Genomic DNA, 20,273 nt, shown 5'->3' on the forward strand with positions numbered 1-20,273 from the left:
AAAAGATGACACTTCCTGTGAGAATCCTATTCACCAGGAAGTTACACAAGAGCAGAAAAGCCTAAGGAAACTGAGTTTCTGGGGACTTTGGAAATCTCTTGGCTTCTCACTAAATCCCTTAGAACTTGACCCATTCATGGCACTGATGGAAACAATACAACTCTCTATGGAGTTTTAATAATTGCAAAGGATATTGTGACAAGGAATTAAAACTTAAAATTAAAAACTTAGTCTAAGATGTAATTTAATCTGAAAATACAGGTTTTCAATGATTTCATTTAGTACAGAATAAAACTTTCCTTCTAGTATATTCTGTCCAACTATGAAATTTATTTAAAATTGTTTAGAAAGGAGCAAGCCAACTTAAAAAAAAAAAGCCAAAAGACTGCTGGGCAGTTAACATACTCTGGTTCCAAAGTGGAGGAAAAGTGAGGCAAGGTTACATAGTGAAAATAGAGAAGGCAAGATAAAGGGAAATCACCCATGACAATCTGTCATATTAGCCACTAAGCATTTCAACATCTGCAACTGAAAAGTCACAGAAGTCAAAAATAAAAACAAAAAAGACTCCTAGGACCACAGACTGCCTGATGTTATTAGAGTATTTAGCCCTCTGTCCATTTCATGTACAAAATAAATTAAGTATAAATAAGGAGGTGAGGGAGCTGATGTGTACTCAGGTGTGCTGACAGGTATGTACTCAGAGAGGGCATGAGAAGAGGGCTGGACGGCTTTCCTCTCCCACCCTTCCTACACAAAGCTCTCCTCCATGTTGCTGCAGAGTAAGAAAGAGTCCACAAGCCGGGGCTGGACCAGTTGCTGGAAGTCGGAGTCTTGGAGGCCTTCGGGGCAGACCCCAGCCAGTCTACGCAGAGCAGCCTGGGGAGAAACAGAAGAAATGACAGAGGTCACACCAGGCTCTGCTCAGCTGCATGTATTTCCTTCAACAGCCCTGGGAAGTACATTTTGGGAAGTGGCTCATTTGTCAGTCAATTTGAGCTAATCATCACCTTGATCACTTGACACCTTAGTGATATAGTCCTTTTGGTCACCTGGTCACTACAGTAACCTTATCACTCAGTCATCTGATGTCATTGGTACCCTGGCCATTATGGTAGGTGTCATCTAAAAGCCTTCATGATCTTAATAATGAAGATTGGGGGCGCCTGGGTGGCTCAGTCGGTTGAGCGTCCGACTTCGGCTCAGGTCATGATCTCGCGGTTCGTGGGTTCGAGCCCCACGTCGGGCTCTGTGCTGACAGCTAGCTCAGAGCCTGGAGCCTGTTTCAGATTCTGTATCTCCCTCTCTCTCTGACCCTCCCCTGCTTGTGCTGTCTCTCTCTGTCTCTCTCAGAAATTAATAAAACATTTTTTAAACATTTTTTAAAAAATAATGAAGATTGAAGTTCATAGTGAAGTTCAAGATTTGTTCATGCTAGTGACTGTAACCACAAGAAGCACCAGTGGAATTATATCCTTGCTTCCAGGTCCCTAGAGTAACCTGAGAATAGCACGGGCTATTTATTTACCCATAAATTTAGCAAAGTTCTGACAACGCATCATGGGATGGGGAAGTGGGAAAAGAGAGAGGAAGGAAGGTCATAGAGCTGCAGGAGATGGAGAGTCTGACACCAAGGTGGAGATGAGCAGGAGAAGTGGGGGCAGAATGTACACCACTGCCCAGCCCCCCCCTACACGGGGCATTTCACTCTTCCCTGAGTGCACTATCCTGTTTTATGTCCGTGTGCCCTTGCTCAGCTCTTCACCATGACACAAAGTCCTTCTACACTCCTCCACTCTTTTCTAGCCAGCAGGTGCATTTATCCTGCGAGGCCTGGCCCACCATCATCTCTTCTGTGAAACCTTCCCAGATTCCTTAAAACAGAGGCAGCCCCTCCTTCCTCTGTGCACCCACAACCCCTGGGCTGACCTCAACCGTCTCACCTTTGGCTGCAACTGGCTTGTAAGTGTTTGTCTCCCATACTAGACTCTGAGCTCCTCAAAGATAGAGACTCTTTTATTTTTCTCTGTATCTATAGCAGGTAGAACAAGGTTTGGCACAGGACTCAATAAATGTTTATTAAAAGAAAACTCAAATGAAGTGCTTTAAAATACGCATTCTATCACTAGAGCAACCTGAAACTGTAAAGGTAGCCTGTGCACCGAGCTAGACCTCTTTACCCGTCAGCCGAGGTAGTGTGCACTAAGAGCTCAATGCATATGAATACCTTCCTTCTTCTTATACCTGAACACAGCAAGGTGAGAGCATAAGGGTGCCTTTCCCTTGGGAAACAAAAAGAGGAGAATATCTGGATGGCAGAAGAAACTAAATGAATGAATGAATGAATGAATGAATGGATGGATGGATGAATCAATGAATCAATAAATAAATGGAATACCAACTGCATATCTACACATAGTATTTCATTTAATCCATCCAGGATACTACAAGGTAAGTGTCATGATCTTTAGTTTGAAAATAAGGAGACAAAGGCTCAGTGAGGGAAAGGGGCCTTCCCGAGATCACACAGCAATCCCCCTCCAGGACCCGCATACTCATACACACAGGCAGAATGCTGCAAGTCCAGGACACTGGCTTATTACATTGAGGACAAGGCAGGCAGAGAGCTTATTATATACATTTATTGCTGAGAAATCACCAAGNAAATGAATGAATGAATGAATGAATGAATGGATGGATGGATGGATGAATCAATGAATCAATAAATAAATGGAATACCAACTGCATATCTACACATAGTATTTCATTTAATCCATCCAGGATACTACAAGGTAAGTGTCATGATCTTTAGTTTGAAAATAAGGAGACAAAGGCTCAGTGAGGGAAAGGGGCCTTCCCGAGATCACACAGCAATCCCCCTCCAGGACCCGCATACTCATACACACAGGCAGAATGCTGCAAGTCCAGGACACTGGCTTATTACATTGAGGACAAGGCAGGCAGAGAGCTTATTATATACATTTACTGCTGAGAAATCACCAAGCTGGTGCAAAGAGAAGAAGGCTTACATTGGCTGTTGGATAAACGGGTGCTGCCATGTCTAAGCTGGGTCAAGAAAAAGGGACATGTGTCTCTATGCAAGTAAGAACGGTCTGGAACCTAGTGATAAGAAGTAGACTAAAGGAGTCTGTCCCGAACTCGTGTGTCCCACCTCTCATTGATCAGGTTCCCCCTAAAGACTAAAGAGGTTGAAGGGTGCTTGGGTGGCTCAGTCAGTTAAGCATCTGATTCTTGATTTCAGCTCATGTCATGATCTCACAGTTCATGGGTTCGAGTCCTGCACTGGTTCCAGGCTAACAGCACAAAGCCTGCTTACGATTCTCTCTCTGCCCCTCCCTACTCCTATTCTCTCTGTCTCTCTCTGCCTCTCTCTCTCCTAAAATAAATAAATAAACTTAAAACAAAAATAAAGAGGCTGAACTCCATAGCATTTTCTGATTCCTCTTGGCTCCAACTGGAAGAACAAACTCCATTAGTATAAAAAAGGAATAAAAATGGACACAGATCTTCAGGAGAGAAGGCTATGAGCCACTGATGTATGTAACCTCATCAGGGGTTAAAATAAAGCAAGAGAGAGGAAGGGACAAAGAAAGATGAAGAAATGGGGAGAAAACAGACTCACGAGGAGAGAGAATGAGGTAGAAGAAGAAAATAGAGAGGCAGAGAAAGAGAGACAACAGAGAAATGGAACAAAAAGGAGTAGTCAAAACAGAGAGACAGAGATGAACTGGTGAAAGAAAAGAGATCAAGCACGAGAGGGAAATGGAGAGAGAGAGAAATGGAGACGAAGAAAAAGAGGGAGCACCCGGGGGTGGGGGATGGGGATCAGAGGAGGGGCCACAAAGGGAGGTGGGGGCAGGAGTTGGAGAAGACTGAGGAGATAAAAGAAGGTGAGAAAGGGAAAGAAGGAAAGATGGGGAAAAAAACCCGAGAAAGGAGACAGCTTTTAGAGGAGAGAAAAGCAAAACATAAAATGGGAGAGGAGAGAAAAAAGGGAGAAGAGGGAGAGAGGGAGAGGAAAAGAGGAGATGAGCTAGAAATAGACCTGAGAAAACACCAAGGCAAATAGACACCCTCATCTTCCCAGGGTTCCCAGAAAGACTGCAGGACAGGAACCCAAACCAACCCCGAGCGCCCCCTACTTAGCGTCCTGGGGCTCAAAGGACTTTCGCCCTTCTGAGGCCTTTCTCTGCACTTCTGCTTCCCCCAGAGGGTTAACAGCCAATCATCCCAGGATCTCATTCCCAGACAGTCTGAAAACACCCAAGCATTAAACAAGCCCAGCAGCCCACTGACAGCCGTCTCATTAAGGAAAAATCAATTCTGTTTGCAAGAGGCAATCTGCACTGCCACTTTCCCAGATGTGGGACACGATAATTGAAATGTCCTCCCTCCACCTGAAGAGAGACTTTGAGGCCGGGAAGAAGGCCTTGGGGAAGGCAGGAGAGGTAGTCTCTGACTCCATCTGCCAGGCCAGGCTTCTAGTGGCCCTCATCTCAGTAGCCAGGGGACCACACTCCAATGTGGAGCCCCTTCTGGGAGCCCAACCAAGAACAGCCACCAATTCTGGGGCCCAGGGGTGGGGTGAAAAAGCTACCAGTCCTTCAGGCAGGCAGGAAACAGTCAACAAACCCAATGTCCTATGGAGATACTAAGACCTGGGAAAGGGCCCCAGCCCTATGAAGGTTCCAGACTAGAGGGAAAGAAATACAAATACCTGCCATGAGCCGAGGTAGCAAGACCAGGGCCCTTAGACATGGGGCAGAAAACGAGATGATCTGGCCAAGAAGTCAAGATCTTCAGCATTAGGCCTGTGTTTGAATTCCAAGAGCCTCCCCTTGAAACACCAGGTAACACAACCTATCTCCTACTGAAGAAAAACAACAAAATCCAGACCAGCAGGCCCAGGTGCATGCTGTCTTTGAGCCATAGACAACCCCCAGGACACTCCGTAGAGGAGAGGGATTTGGGTCCGAGATTGCAGAGGCTGCTGGCAAAGCTGTAGCATGGGCATCTGCTGAGGACAAGCAAGGGCCATGGCACATGTCATGGTGGCTCACAGCACTCTGGCCTAGACAAGCTGATCAGGGCCTGTAGCCCCCAGGGGTACTGGAGCCAGACAGTAGGCCCTAGATGGTGGAGAATCACGGAAGGGCTGATCGTGTTAGTGTCATGATTGTAAAATTAGGATTAGCCCAGCAACCACGTGGAGGGTGGGTTAGGGAGGGAGGGGCTCTCTTCAGCATCCAACGACCCATCCTCGGGGAGAAATGTAATCCCTTTTCCACTAGAAAGTCCTGCAAGTGATGGGTGATGGTAGCCAAGCCCTTCTGTGTGTTTTACTTCAAACGAATAACAAAAATAGAAAAGGAATTGTGACAAGCCCACATATATGAATGGAGCTTTATGGCTTCCCACCATTGCCTCAGGGCCTTGTAGTGCTGGGCACCTGTGGGCTGCCCCCGAGTGTGCAGATAATGGTAGTTGGGACCAATCACTGTGTTTGCCTGGCATTAACCGTCTCCACTTGACTCACTAAGTCAGACAGAATTAAGAAGGCCTGTGAACTTGGAGGAAAAAATTACATCATTATGCTTATTAACTTCTCCTTCAGTTATGAATGCAGCAACCCACCACGAAGTCTCAGCAATTCCTATGACTGGTGGACCAATAAAAATCACACATCCTTTTATATCCCACTACACTTGTTGGAGGTACCTTCAGATATCATTTATGCTCATTGCTAGTCAAGGTTACAATACTCATTACACCTACTGCTCTTATTTAATGTGTTGATTAAAAGTACATATATTAATATACCATATATAAATAGTCTAATAATTATTTTGATAGAATTAGTTTTCTTCTTAATTCTACATATTTTGGGATATGCATTTAAAACATTATTCTTAGGAGGGAAACAGAAGCTTTGCCAGATTGCCAAAGGCACAAAAATGTTAAGGGTGTTCTGCCTGTACCAGAATCAGAGCCCCATGAGAGCAGAGATGTTTGTCCTTATTTTGCCCCACACCTGAATCTTCATGGCTTAGAAGCATGCATGGCACATAGAATCACTTGGTAAATATTTATTGAATAAGATTTAGAAGCACTTAATGACCCACCCAATGTCACACAGCTCATTAATGGCAAAACCAAGACAGGTGTGTCTGACTGTAATGCCCTGCTGTCTCTACGACCATACGATGTCCATCAGGAGCTCCCAGAAAAGAGAAGAGCTTAGTCCAAACAATGATGGGGAGAGGAGGGGGTTTTCTGTGAAACATCTTGAAGGGCCTTCAGATCCATTACTTTCCCCTTGCGAATGTTCTTTGAGGACCGACCAAGAATCTGGCACTCCCTTCTGAAAGTCCAACAGCCTGTTTATACAATGGCTCCCCTGCTCCTCCGTGCTCCCAACTGGAAGAGCTCTGCTTTGGGATTCAGCGGAGCCCCAGCAGGGAGGAATGCAGAGACAAAGCACGCATTCCCATCCGGTACGGTTCATTCTTTCATGGTGGACACAAGCAGCAAGGAGCCGTTGGGTGAGGACCTCCTGAGACGCCCTTGCTGGGTTCAGGATGAAGACCCTGGTGAATAGCTCTCTCTGTCCTGTTCTACCACCACCATCAGTTCTACTCCACAAAGGTCAGGGGAGCTAGAAAGCTGGGAGAGCAAAGGGGCTCTGTCCGAGAGCAACGAGGGCTTTCCTCAACGTCCCCTTTGGAACAGGCAGGAGATACCCATCCCCTAGTTCCCATTCGAGTGCACACCATGGCATTACCGACACCACCTAGCCTTCTGTCCACCAGCCACGCTGGTCTTCATCTGCTGTTAAGACTCCTCAGAAACTCAAAGGTTTACGGTTACTAAAAGCATAGGTGGGGGTTCCCCAAGTCCCCATCTTTCACATATATGACTTCATATAATTTTCTTCACAGCTTTATGAATGAAGTGAAACACTGTTAGCACCATTTTAAAGAGAAAAGTTGGCTGCAGAGACGTCTCATGGCTTACTCAGGCCAACCAAGGTATCGCCGCTTCTCCTGGCCCCTGGTCTGCAATCCCAAAGCCCAGGGAGGGAGTAGGGGAATACAAGGAACTCACCAGGCAGGCCACAAGCACGGCATCACTGCTGTTCCTCTCAGAGGGTGATCTGCAGAGCTCGATGAGCCGGGACATACCTGCGTGAGACACACAGGACTGTCATGCCCAGGATGGGGAAGGGCCTGGCCAGGCCGGACCCAGAGGTGCCTCCCTTCCCTCACATGGCCCTCTGCATGGGGCACTGCAGAGGCAGCCAGGACCCCACCAGCTCACCAACTGGCCAGGGAAAGGGAGCTGAATCTACCTGGAGGAGCTTGTGGTGGAGACCTTCTGTCCCCTTGGGTGTAAACAGACCCTGGTCAGGGCCAGCCATAGACCCTGAGCTTAGTAAAACCGCAACAGAATGTAACTTCCTATGTAAGTACTTCTGATTTTTCCAGAACTATATTTAGTGTTTACATCATTATTAGTGGGACTTCCCAATACCGTTTTTTCCCCAATTGCCTATTTCAGTAGGAAATTATAATGTGGCTTAAATTACAGAAAACTACAGATTGAGAAGGCTAATGGTTCCTAGTTCCTTACAGAGGAAAAGAAAATAAACATCTTTGCTTTTCAATGTAAATTGTATTTCAATGCAAATTGACAAACTCTGAAAAACAAAAACAAAACAAAAAGCTAACTTTTTTTTAACACCTTAAAAGGTGTTAATAAAAGGTGTACAGACACATTCTGTAGGTTCATCTTCTACAAAGTCTTTCTCGAGCCAGAACCCAGGGCCACCTCTTGCCATTTGCTTGGCATCAGCAGGACAGGTGACAGTACCATGGCTTATCTCATGCCTCTGCCTGGAGCACCCTTTCTCAACCATCACATTGGAATAATGCTTCAAACCACAGCTGAAGACTCACCTCTTGCTAAAACATTCTTCGACCCACCCAGGTAAATGTGAGCTACCTCCGCTGTGGGCCAAACGTGCCATGGACATGCTTTGAACTTTGCTTTATGGTATTCAAGTGCACCTTTTTCTTTCCATATCTGCCACCCTGCCGGGTCATAAACCCCTGTGGTCAGGACGATGTTATAGTCAATGGGATATACCTAGCGCTCGGAACAGAGTCTAACACAGAGTAGGTACTCTGAGAATATGAGTTGGGGAAATGTGACTAATTGAATGAATAATTCAATGAACGAATGAATAAACGAATTAACAGTGAATAAATCAAGTAATGAATGAGTTAATAAATGAACTAAAGGATGAATTAATGAGTGAACAGATGAATGAGCAGGTAAATAAACAAATGAGGAAGTGAGTAACTGAATGAGTGGATGAATGAGGAAAGGAACAAGAGAATGAAAGAATAGGGTCCTCAGCAGGAAGTCTGCACGCGAATCACTTCTTTATCCAATGTTAGCCTCTCTAGGCCCCTCTCCTCTCTAGCTTCAGCTCCAGCTTACAAGCTAGATGAGGGGCTACACCCTGGGCCCCTGTCACAGCATTTTCTGGCACCCCGAGAGCAAGAGCACAGCTCACCTCAGCCCCACCTTTGCTCTGAGCCATCTGTCGCTGCCACCATGAAATCAGGGGTGCCGCCACCCCCAAGCCCGCCTCCCCACCCTTGCCATAGCCAGCACTTACAGCTCAGCCGCACGGCTTCCCGTGCCACAGCTGGGTCTCGGCTGAGACGGGCCAGGGTCACGGCAGCCTTCTGCTGGACTCGCTCACAAGCCGCCACCTCGGCAGGGGTTCCAGACCTTGGCTTCTCGGACAGCATGCCCATGATAAGCTGGACCCCTGGGTGGGAGATAATGAACAGTTGGTGCCTGCCCCAGCAAGGTGCTTTCCGCCCCCGGGCCCGGCGGCATGGATGGCTGCAAAAGCTTAAGACTTAGGGGGTCACAACCACAGGAAGGAAGCTGGACAAGGCCATTTCTACTCCGCCTGCCCTGAAGATATCTGATTCCATGTACTGAGTCACTATGCTTAGAACGAACACCGCGAGGTCCCTTTTGATTTTTTAAATGCTATTTCTGAGCTTTTATTACACCTGTGATGCTGCACTAAATGTCCAATAAATGCATGATTCCCTAATAGTCTCCCAATAGTCTCATGAACTAGGTACTAATGTAATTCACTCTGAGGCCCAGAGAGAAATGAGGTCTCTTTTCCAGGGTCCCAGAGTTAGTAGTTGGAGGGGCTGGTATCAGAAGCTCAGGTGACCTGATTATTCTTCCTCACTCCTTCACCTCTGGTGCAGCTGTATCTGAGATCGGTCCGGAGGTGATAAGTCCCCCGTGGGGGGTGACCCAAATATAGGCTGGATAAGCAATAGATCAAGCACTAGAGGAGGGTGGGGAGTTAGATTGAGAGACTTAGGCCTGGACTTGGTCGGCTGAGAAGACTTACCACCCTCTCCTGAAACCAGATCTATCTTCTGATTGTCCCACGAACCCAAACCCGCATTCACTCCCATTTCCATGGCTTTGTCACCTAATTCTTCTGCATGGCATGTCCTTTTCCCTCGCATGCTCCGTCTAACTAATTCCCATCCTGCAGGTTGTAGTAAATGTCCATCTTCTACGGGAGGTGTTTCCTAACTGCCCCATGTCACAGCCCCTTCCCTGCACCCAGTGGCATATGCCAGCTTAGAACTCAAACCAGACATGGCCCACAGATGTATTTTGCTTTGTTTTATTGCTCCACAGAGTGTCTTAATTTTGTTTTTAATTTTGCTTTTAGGAAAATTGGGAGATTTCCATAAAAATCCAGATTGTCAGCTTCCAAAAACTTACCTCCTGACCTGACATTGGGTCCATATTCCTGCATGACAACAATTTGCTGAAGCTTATTATAAGCTTGCTACTTTACATGAGATTGGTCCAGTCCCTGCTGAGCCTACATCATCCATTTATATTACTTGTGTGGGTCCATAGGCATCTATTTGTAACCTCTGCCTTAGACTGTGGATCCAGGGGGTCTTTAAAGATCTAGCACTACCCTTCCTTCCCCTCCATTCACAGAAGAGCACCTGAGGTCTGGAGAGAGAAAGTAATTTCCCAAGTTCACACAGAAGTTGGTTCCAGTCGAGGACCTCAGCCACATGCCTCTCTGAATCTTACTTGAACCAGATGTAATTTCTAACTCTCCTGGATCTCAATGCATAGGGGCTATAAGTTACTTAGGTGTGGCCCTGAGACTATTTCAGTCCTAAGGAGGGGCCATTTCTCTACCTGGTGAGCTTTGTAAGTGACCCATTTCTCCTTCCTACAGGCTCAAGGGACTCAGAAGGCCTACCTTTCGCCCCTAATACCTCTGCCACCACACACTCTAACCTTAGTGCAAGGTGCTTCTCTTCCAAATTCTCTCCCAGACCACTGAATGGAACATAGTCTTCAGGCTCCCTATGCCCACAATGTTCCTAAGACAAGGTCGTGATCATGAATGTCCTGACGTTTGTATGTTATGGTCCGTGGGCACATAAGAGGAGACACCAAAATGACAACTTTGGGAAGAGCCACAAGCTTAGGAAATTTTACTAACTCCTGGTTAAGGTTCCAACAAAGAAGCCATTTCCCCACCACCCACTTCACACCGGGAACCTGACAAAGAATCAAACAAATAGTTTCTCATATAATTTCAGGTAAGCTCCAGGGGGTAAGGATGTGTACCCATTTCCTGCATGGAAACATCTAAAGTATCTAGAATAGTGCTTTGCTCAAATCATTGTTGAATAAATATCAAATGAATGGATATGAAGGTATTTACATGAAAATCTTACAAATGTATAAAACCCAAGTTTCCTTTAAATATATACTCTCTAAGTCTTAGCTAGAAAAAGACAGGATGCTATGACATTGGGGCTGCCTAGGAAAATCCAGACTGTGTTCCCTAAGTTCTGGCCAGGCTCAATGCCAGAACAGTTGCCTAAGAGTTGGGGGCTACAACTTCAGAGACCAGCCCTCAACACCATGTTCCCTCCCGAACATTCTCTCCAGCTCAGCCCCAGCCCCCGAGGGAGAAGCCAAAGAGGGATACTGCTGTCAGTGGACTGATAGGCAAGGGCTTGGGCTGCCCTGGCCTGCTTCCTGGTGTAGGGATGACAGCGGTCATGGTGTCTGACTTGCCAATATGGCCTCCTTCATGCAGCCCCCACCACCCACACTCACACACAGTTCAGGGCAGAACAGAGACAAAATCACCAGGCTTCAGGGCAAGGCACGTGAGAGTCTCATGCATCCTGGTAAGAGGACTGCCTTTCAAAGTCCAGTCCTCACCACAGTGCTTGCTCAGTCCAACCCAGGGTCTCACTCAGCTCCAGGGGGCCCTGGCTGGGTCACCAGCACTGCTGATCCCTCCAGCTCTGCCCCACTTTGTACACTGTCTCCTCATCAAATGCTCTTCAGCTGAGCTCCGTTGAGACTGATCTGCATCGAAAGAGCAGATGCACTTAGCGCAGAGCCCATTCTGTGTCAGATACTCTTCTGACAAGCTTTATATTAATCTTCATGTTATCCTATGAGGTAGGTACACTTCCATTTTGCAGAAGGAAATGCAGAGGTCATACAGCTAGTAAGTTACAGGGCCAGGATTCAAACCCGGTGTCTCCAGTTTTCACGGTCTCAACCACTACACCATCCTCCCTCTGCTGCATTATTTATTCATCGATTTCACACCTTTTCATGTTATCACTTTTGCCGAGTTGGGCTCTCCTCCCTGGACAAAGTCAGAGATGTCTTTATCTCTGTGTTCATTTGCTCAGCACAGTGCCAGGCATGTAGGTCTCTAACTGCTGTCTGAATGAGCCAGCCAGTAGCCCTTTGTAAACCATAGAACCCTCTATAGAGGCCACATCTTCCAATCCCAAACCCACAGGCCTCTGGAGACCCGCTGCTGCTGACCACTTGAACTTAAGGAGGCTCTGAGTGCAGAAGGAGCAGGCCATGAGTGATATGCCTCAGCCTCTCAGCCTCAGCTGGCTCAGTAAAGTTTTTTATTATTAGCTCAATCACATAAAATTAACACAAAATGATGTCTTTCAATTAGTAATAGGGTGATGGGGGATGGGGAATGTGTGTGTTTGTTCAAACAGCGGGGCAACCTGGGAGAAGGCAGTTTAACAAGAGCAGAAACAGCTGGCCCCAGGCTCTCAGCTCACTCGTCCTCATTAGCGTCTCTGGTTTCCAACCGGTTGCTAATTGCTCCCTTATTTCCCAGTCACAGGAAGCCCTCACCACTCTTTGCTCCCAGCTGCAAGGCAGCAGACCCGCCCAGACTGTGCAGGTCTGCTTCCTGGCCAATGAAACCTGGCCCACCTCACCTGGACTTTGTGACCCGCCTCTGCACAAGGTTGGGGGGGTAGGGGGAATAGGTGGGGTAGTGATGCTCTCAGGTGAGGGGTCCGGGGATCAGGCTTGCTCTGACCTGCTCTCCCATCCCCACCCTCCTCAGCCACTTCAGCTCTCTAAGTCAGGCCAAATCCAACGTGATAGGAATGACTTAAAAGTCGAAACTTGAACTTGAACTTAAGGAAGCTCTTTGCATCCCCTGGCAGGAATAGATTTTTAGTTTTTGGATCATAATGAAATAGCTGTCTTCTCCTCACCACCTAGTTTAATTAGCAACTGTGAACCCCTCACCTTGGGTCTACTTTACCCCCTTCCCTGATGCTGTATTTTCTGCATGCCACTATCATCATGCAATATTCTCTATCTTCTTGTTCACTGCCTGTCTCCCACTAGAATTAAAGTCCATCAAAAGCAAACAAACATTACATATTGGCTGTACACACACACACACGCTCATGTAATTGTGGAGACACACCTGCACACATGTACATACTTATACACACAGGCCTTCACATAACACAAAGGCACATGGTCCTGAATAGCCACATAACCCATGCAACGTGCACACTGCCAGAAAGACATACCATTCTCCTGAATGATGTCGGAGGCACACTGCTCCAGGACAGACATGTTTGCCAAGATGGTCACAATCTGGAAAAGAGAGTTGAGAATCTGGGAAAATGGGCATACCCTAGCCAAGCGGGGTTCTCTACAGACAGCTGAGCTACACAGTTTCCTTTAGCCTGTGATTATTCACCATCCACATGACCCATCCTTCCATGCTATTATCTTCCGTCCTCATGGGCTCCTGCCTCCCAGATGTATTTCCCCAGTGATTGGTTTCCCCCACTCATCCACCAGCATGTGGCCCTGAGATGGCCCCACCAAGGGCCCTAGGACCCCACTGGAGATAACAGTGTCACCTGAGTAAAGATGGGGCCCCATCACCTTTCTTCAGGGTACCTCTAGCCCCAGATCCTGAAATGCAGACAGAACTGCCAGACTCCTGGCCAGCCTCTCCCCTGAATTGAGTTTTTCGCTCATCTTAGTGTCTCGTCCTGATAGTGAACCCCACCTACTTTTAATCTGAAATCAATGTACATAAAGGTCAAGTTAGGGGGCATGAGTAAGATCAAAGGGCAGCATTACACCCTAAATGTCAGGTATTGTATGGACTCTGGTAAGAAAGTTCTTGCTCAGCTGGCTTTATAAATCTGTCTTCTATAAGCCTTGCCTGTTGGTCATCCCTGGAGAGTTCTGACTGTAGTAAAGAGATGCTGTCACCAGGTGGAGACAGTGAGCCTTGGTTACAACAGCATGGGCTGGGCAGCCGATAGCCCACCCCACCCTGATTCCTTGGCAGAGTCAGTGTTGTAGAGAGAAGTCACTGCAAAAAACCGGATTAAGGAATGGACCCTCATGGGACTGCTTACAGACCTCAGACTGTAAGGTGCCAAAACACCACTGGAAGATGTGTTTCAATGATCTATTAACTCAGATACCACCCAAGACACTGCTCCTGATGTAAATGGCAAAATGAAATGCACCCACTTCCACAGAAGCAAAGAGCACTCTCGAGTGGTAATTAAAATAAATAATAAAATAAAATGGAAAACACTTCTCACTAGTGCAGTTCTCTCTCTCTGTTTCAAAAGGGTTCTTCAAAGCTTGTGGCACATTGTAACTGAAGGCTGTGCCCCCATCTCTGAGACAGCAGCTGACAGTTTACTGAGGACAGTTCAGGCAGCTTAAATTCTGGAACTGGATAATGCGTAGTAATGTGACGTTTAACAAGAAAGAGCATTATCTAGATTTTAATTCATGCAATATTGGCATATTATTCTACATAATCAATGCATATAACAAATCTCTTCTTTGAAACAGAAAGGGAAAAGTCTGCCATATGAATAGAAATTCTATCTACCCCCATCCCCACTTAAACACATGTTGAGAAGGGACGTGTGTTCTTAGGTGCTGTGGCAGATCCCTGTGTGTCAGGCCCTGGTGGCTCTGACCTGCTCAGGGGCTTGGCCGGGGAGCCACGCCTGGGATGGGCTGCCAAGGAAGGGACTGGAGACTCTACCCCAGGAGCTTTAGCTCAAAGGCAACTCTGCCCCAGCAGATGTTTTATGAAGGGAGTGAGGGAGGGCTAATCCTGAGAAGCTCTTTTTCCTCCCCTTTTAAGATTGAGTGTGTGGACTACGGGGAGGGAGTTAGAAGGAAAATGTGGGTTGAAGATGTGTTTAAAAAAATAGCAAGTTGGGGTGCTTTGGTGGCTCAGTCAGTTAAGTGTCCGACTTCGGCTCAGGTCATGATCTCACGGTTTGTGGGTTTGAGCCCCACGTCGGGCTCTGTGCTGACAGCTCAGAGCCTAAAGCCGGCTTCGGATTCTGTGTCTCCCTCTCTCTCTGCCCCTCCCCACTCACACACTCTCTCTCTCAAAAATGAAAAAACAAATGGCAGGTTTCCCAAGAAGCATAACGTCTTACGAGGAAGGACACATAAGGCCAAGTCCGTGTCAGACTGCAGTTCACCTGGCTTCACCAGTAGCAGGGGACACAACCTTTGTCCCACCACACAAAGCCACTACATGCCAACCGTTACCAGCCAGGGAGATGAATAAAGATGCTTCCTGGACATACAGATCCAAAAGGGAAGGGAGGACAAGGGCGCCTGGGTGGCTTAGTTGGTTAAGCGTCCGACTTTCGCTTAGGTCATGATCTCGCGGTTCGTGGGTTCGAGCCCCGCGTCGGGCTCTGTGCTGACTGCCGGCTCAGAGCCTGGAGCCTGTTTCAGTCTGTGACTCCCTCTCTCTCTGACCCTCCCCTGCTCACGCTGTCTCTCTCTCTGTCTCCTAGAAATAAATAAACATTAAAAAAATAAAAAAACAAAAACAAAAGGGAAGGGAGGAAGTAAGGAAGGAAGGGCAAAAGGAAAAAGGAAAAGGAAATCTTTGTCTGCAGCATTAGGTTCATTGCATGGAAATCATTAACTGTGTCTCAGGCATAGGTAAGTTCTTTGTGTCAGACTAATTTAGATCCTGTTAATGAAAATTACTTCCTCTTTGCAGAGCCTGTACCCCATGTGGTTTTCTGAGGTTCAGATGAAGTATTCAATTAAGCACAATTTGAATAAATGCCAATTATTCCCTGCTTTGACTTCCCCTTCTGAATCAGCCTTCTATGCGCCATGATGTTGAGGAAGGGGGGGATCAAGATCTCTCCTTGAAGTCAAGCCCAGGGATGGGATTTTAGGGACAACTGGTTTACCTTGCCAGATACATGATAACGATGCTGTCGGGAAAAAGAATGCGAGAACCAGGGCAGTATTCCCCTGGCCCAGGCTAATTCAATACTGTCTGATGATTTTCAATTAATTTCTACTCCTCCTGAGTGAAAGGACACTATTCCCTCTGCAGTTACTTGGTGAATACAGAGGCTATCGGCCTCAAGGGAGGCCCTAGGGGAGAGGCAGTGCAACACAGTGGATATGTTCACCTTTGTTCCAAATACTGGCTCTGTCATTTATCTTCCAAATGATCTTGGCTATCAGTTATTTAACCTTTCCTTGGCTGATGAAGGTATATTAGTTTCCTATTGTTGCTATAACAAATTACCAGACCTAGTGGCTTAAAATGACACAATTTTACCTGGCAATTCTGGAGGTCAGAAGCCCAAAATGGGTCTCATGGAGCTAAAACCAAGGTGCCTACAGGGCTGCATTCCTTCTCGAGGCTCTCGGGCAGAATCTACGTCCTTGCCTTTTCCAGCTTCTAGATGCTACTCCCATTATTTGGCTCTCGGTACGCCACTATGACCTCTGCTTCCTTAGTCATAGCTCATTTTCTGGCTCTGATCCTCCTGCCTCATTGTATAAGAACCCTTGTGGTTACATTAGGTTACCCACATCAGTAATCCAGGGTAATATTCCTACATCAAGATCCTTAACTTTAATCAAATCTGCAAAGTCCCTTAAGCCATGTAAGGTAGAATGTTCACAGGTTTCGGGGATTAAGATGTGGACAGCTTTGAAGGGGGGGGTCACTATTTGGCTTACAACAGGAGATGAATATATAAGATAATTCATAAGAATGTTAATTTTTTTAATATTTACTTTTGAGAGAGAGACAGAGACAGAGCACGAGCAGGAGAGGGACAGAGAGAGAGAGATACAGAATCTGAAGCAGAATCCAGGCCCTGAACTGTCAGTACAGAGCCCAATGCGGGGCTCAAACCCATGAACCATGAGATCATAACCTGAGCCAAAGTCGGATGTTCACCTGACTGAGCCACCCAGGCGCCCCTAGATAAGTCATAAGAATGTTGGGAGCATTAAGTGACTTAATGTTTTGTCAAGCACCCAGAACATATGTTACATAAAATGAGTATAACTTTCCTCTGGGAAACAGAGTATGAAAATATCCAGATCTGGAAAGATTATGTCGAGGAGTAGTAACCAACGTAATACCAACTACTGGCAAATGTGCTGTTAATGGGGGGATCATTCCTGAAGGGAGGCAGATCCCAGAGCAGAAGGAGCCCTTGCCAGCAGGAAGCCAGAAAGAACCCCTGTGCTCATTACCATTCTGGCATTTTGAAATCATTTTTCCTTTGGCCTCCCAGAGACTGACCACCTTAGGAAAACTGAGATGAATAGCAAATTGGCCAGAATAGCTGGGGACCTCCTGTGTCATTGATTCAAGAAGAAATGCCCCATGTAATAAGAAGTTGGCAAAGCCTTTTTATGTCAGCACACACACAGGGAGAGAAAAAGGTTTACTCTGTGCTGGCCCAGGGCAGGTGCTCCTCGAACCCTTGTCTGAAACTGATCCCAAGGCATGGGCCAGGCTTGTCCCACACCCTCAGCAATGTCTGTCTGTGATCACACTCTGACTCTAGCTCTGTCCCTTTTATTTTGTATATCATAAACTAGCATTTTCTCTCCTGTAAACCAGAAGGACCATACATTATAAAAAATCAAGTGAGGTTTATCCTGCAAAGAAGCAGGCGCACTCATGTGATAAAACTTACAACACAGAAAATCTAAGATGCATTTAATGAAAACTTATGATTGCTTTTCTGCTGTGCGGTAATTAGGACAAAAAGGCCAACATTTCATATGACTGTAATTAGAATTACTCTTTAATTGCTGGGTGGAATATTCAGAGGTCTACCATCACTGTGTTAACTCTCTAAAAGCTATAGCAACAATGTCAAGAGCAGCCAAGACCAGCCAGCAAAATCCCTTTCAGCCTCTAGGGGGAGCCCGGTGCATCTCCCTGTCCTCACATCTTCCCTCCATATCGTTTTTTCTACCAAAGAGCAGAAAGAGTCAAGACAAGGACATTAGTTGAAGAACGAAGGGTTCTGAGAGGGGAAGGACGTGGTCTTTTTGCCCAGGGAGGCCACACAGTCCAAGGGAAGGTGCAGCCCTCTGCTTCTCTTCTCCCTACTAAGCCTCTTGCTCCACCTGACAGGTGTGGTCAGGGGCCTGGGTGAATGAGAGCTGGGCAAGCAGGGACCCACGAGGGTGCCTGCCTCATCCTGGGACAAGCACACTGCTCCCACTCTCGGGCACTCGGATCTTTGAGGCCTGGTCTGCCCTCCTCGCTCCCAAAGATGCAAGACAGGAGGGCTGGGATTTGCACTCAGGAGAGACAGCCACCAAAGGCCATAAAACTGCCTTAGCTATAGGTCTCAAGCTGCTGCTGAACTAGGTCAGGGGACTGTCCCTGGGGGTTGCATCGAGCTGGGGTGTGTGCCTCGCAGGATCACAGAACATGTAAATCCCAAACCAGGTGCTCTGTGTTTAGTGTTCCCTAGGTTCTGTAGGAGGGGCTGCTGGGGCAGGTCGGGACTGGGTGTTGGTTTCCTCCCAGCCTCTCCAGATAGGTATATATTCATTCATATATATCCAGATACAAATAAACATATCCTTTAAGTGGCTTACAGTCTGTATCAACATCCACCCCCACCGCCCCCACCATACACACACCACATACACACACGCAACTTGCATATACCCACACACAGACTGGAACAACACATGCACTGACTCACACCACACTACACTTACCACTACCACATTACCTCCATTGTCGGCCCTGCCATCCTTCCCCAAAGCTGGCATTCCCTGCCTCAGACCCATCCCAGTTCCTGGTTCTATCACACACCCCCACCCCATTCATCACTGAGTATCTACTTTCATTCTAACTATTTTATGAGCATTATGCCATCTAATCATCATACTGACATGGAGAAGGAGGAAATAGATTATCCCCATTACACAAATGAGGAAACTTGTGGTTCAGAGAGGTTAAGTGATTTGTCTAAGGTCACACAGCTAGGAAATGGCAGAGCCAGGACTTGAACTCAGGTCTCGATGAACCCAAAGCCTGTGCTGTTTCCAATACGTCATACGTGTCACATAGGTATATAAAAGGCTTTTATATACACAGGGCTTTTGCGATGTGAGTCAAAATTGTAATCCCTAGTGACTGGCATTTCTGATAATGGACTCCTGATGATTGTATTTATGGTGAGTTTTTAGGCATACTACAAAATCTGGACATTCTAAAACACCCAGCAGACAATGTGTCTTCATGGGGAGTATTTACCAGGACCCTCCACCTCTATGAAAGCAATTCAGTTTTGAAGGCCATAAAAAGTCATGCTCACTGAAAGTTTCTGTGGTGGCCTAGACAAGATAACTGAGTCTCTGTCACCCTAGGTCTCACTGCCTTAAGGGCAGGGCAGAGATGAGGCAGCCCCTTTCTCACACCCCAGGCCATGGCTGTAGCTGGATTCCCCGGGCAGCATGCGCCCTAAAAATTACTTCCTGGGAATGAAAACTCCGGCCACACAGCTGTCTGGTGAGGCAGGGAGTTCTAGATGCATAGTCACACCCAGCACCCCTAGATTAGCAGACGGGGATGAAAGAGCACAGATCCAAGGTTGCCCTCACTGCTATCCACACCCTCAATGGTGGGTGCGAGACAGGTATGGCCATCAAGGCTCTTGTTAGACAAATTAAGGGAATTCAGCTTGCTGGGGTGACAGAGGGGTTCTCACTTAGATGTTCATGTGGAGGTGGACAAAATATAGATCCAAGACCCAGAGGCTCTGCACAGCACTGGCGTCATTGGCAGATGCATTACCGGAAGCCTCACAGGCATTTAATTTCCTAAGTGTTTCAGGGGGCGGTGAGCACTTCAGAGCCTAATTCATCTTCGTTGTCTTCATTACAGAGAGCTCTCTGATCGCTTTAATCCTCCCCCTGCCGCTGGAAAGAGCCATTTGTTTCTTTAATGGGTGCGCTTTCACTCGCTAAGTGGTTGCTCTGAGTCACGACAGAAGGTGGGCAGAAGGTGAAGCTGTCCTGAGGATGGGGTGTGGGGGGAGATTGTTCGTGCCTAGCCCAGACTCAGGGGGAGGGGGGAGAGGAGGGGGAGGTAGGACCAGGGAGAGGAAGGGAGGAATGGGGTGATGAGGTGGGGGTAGGGGGAATGGAGTATGGCAGGAAAACTCGGGACTCCAGATTCAGAAAGAATTGCCACGTGCATGGAGCTTGTCCACGGTCTCTCCCCACCCTGAGCCCCTCCTTCCTTCTGAGGAATCAGCGAGATTCTAGGAGGGGAGCCAGTCACTCCTCATAATAAAAAAGGGGTCTCTGCACATAGAGCTTCAGGATGCCTGAGCTGGAAGAGACCATGCCCATTTTAGAGGTAAGGAAACTCCCATCCGGAGGTTCCCCATTCAGGACTGTGTGCCACACATTCAAGGCCAATAATAATAATACTGACACTGGCTTCCATTTATTTGAGTTTCTAAGTACCAGGGACTCTACCAGGAGTTAGCAGTCAT

General features: G+C 47.1%; 1 protein-coding gene across 2 annotated transcripts in view; it reads right to left on the reverse strand.

The window, feature by feature from the left end:
• Positions 1-323: 323 nt before the first annotated feature.
• Positions 324-20,273, reverse strand: part of INSC (INSC spindle orientation adaptor protein) — a 90,209-nt gene continuing 70,259 nt past the window's right edge. For both annotated transcript variants that reach the window (XM_077761055.1, XM_077761056.1), the window contains exons 9-12: positions 12,996-13,062; positions 8,705-8,860; positions 7,126-7,202; positions 324-879 (exon numbers count right to left, since the gene is read on the reverse strand). In XM_077761055.1, the coding sequence (XP_077617181.1) occupies positions 751-879; positions 7,126-7,202; positions 8,705-8,860; positions 12,996-13,062 (429 nt within the window). In that variant the 3' untranslated portion in view covers positions 324-750. The remainder of the gene's footprint in view (positions 880-7,125; positions 7,203-8,704; positions 8,861-12,995; positions 13,063-20,273) is intronic.

Source organism: Crocuta crocuta, unplaced genomic scaffold (assembly GCF_008692635.1).
Source record: "Crocuta crocuta isolate KB4526 unplaced genomic scaffold, BGI_CrCroc_1.0 scaffold233, whole genome shotgun sequence".
Lineage (NCBI taxonomy): Eukaryota > Metazoa > Chordata > Mammalia > Carnivora > Hyaenidae > Crocuta > Crocuta crocuta.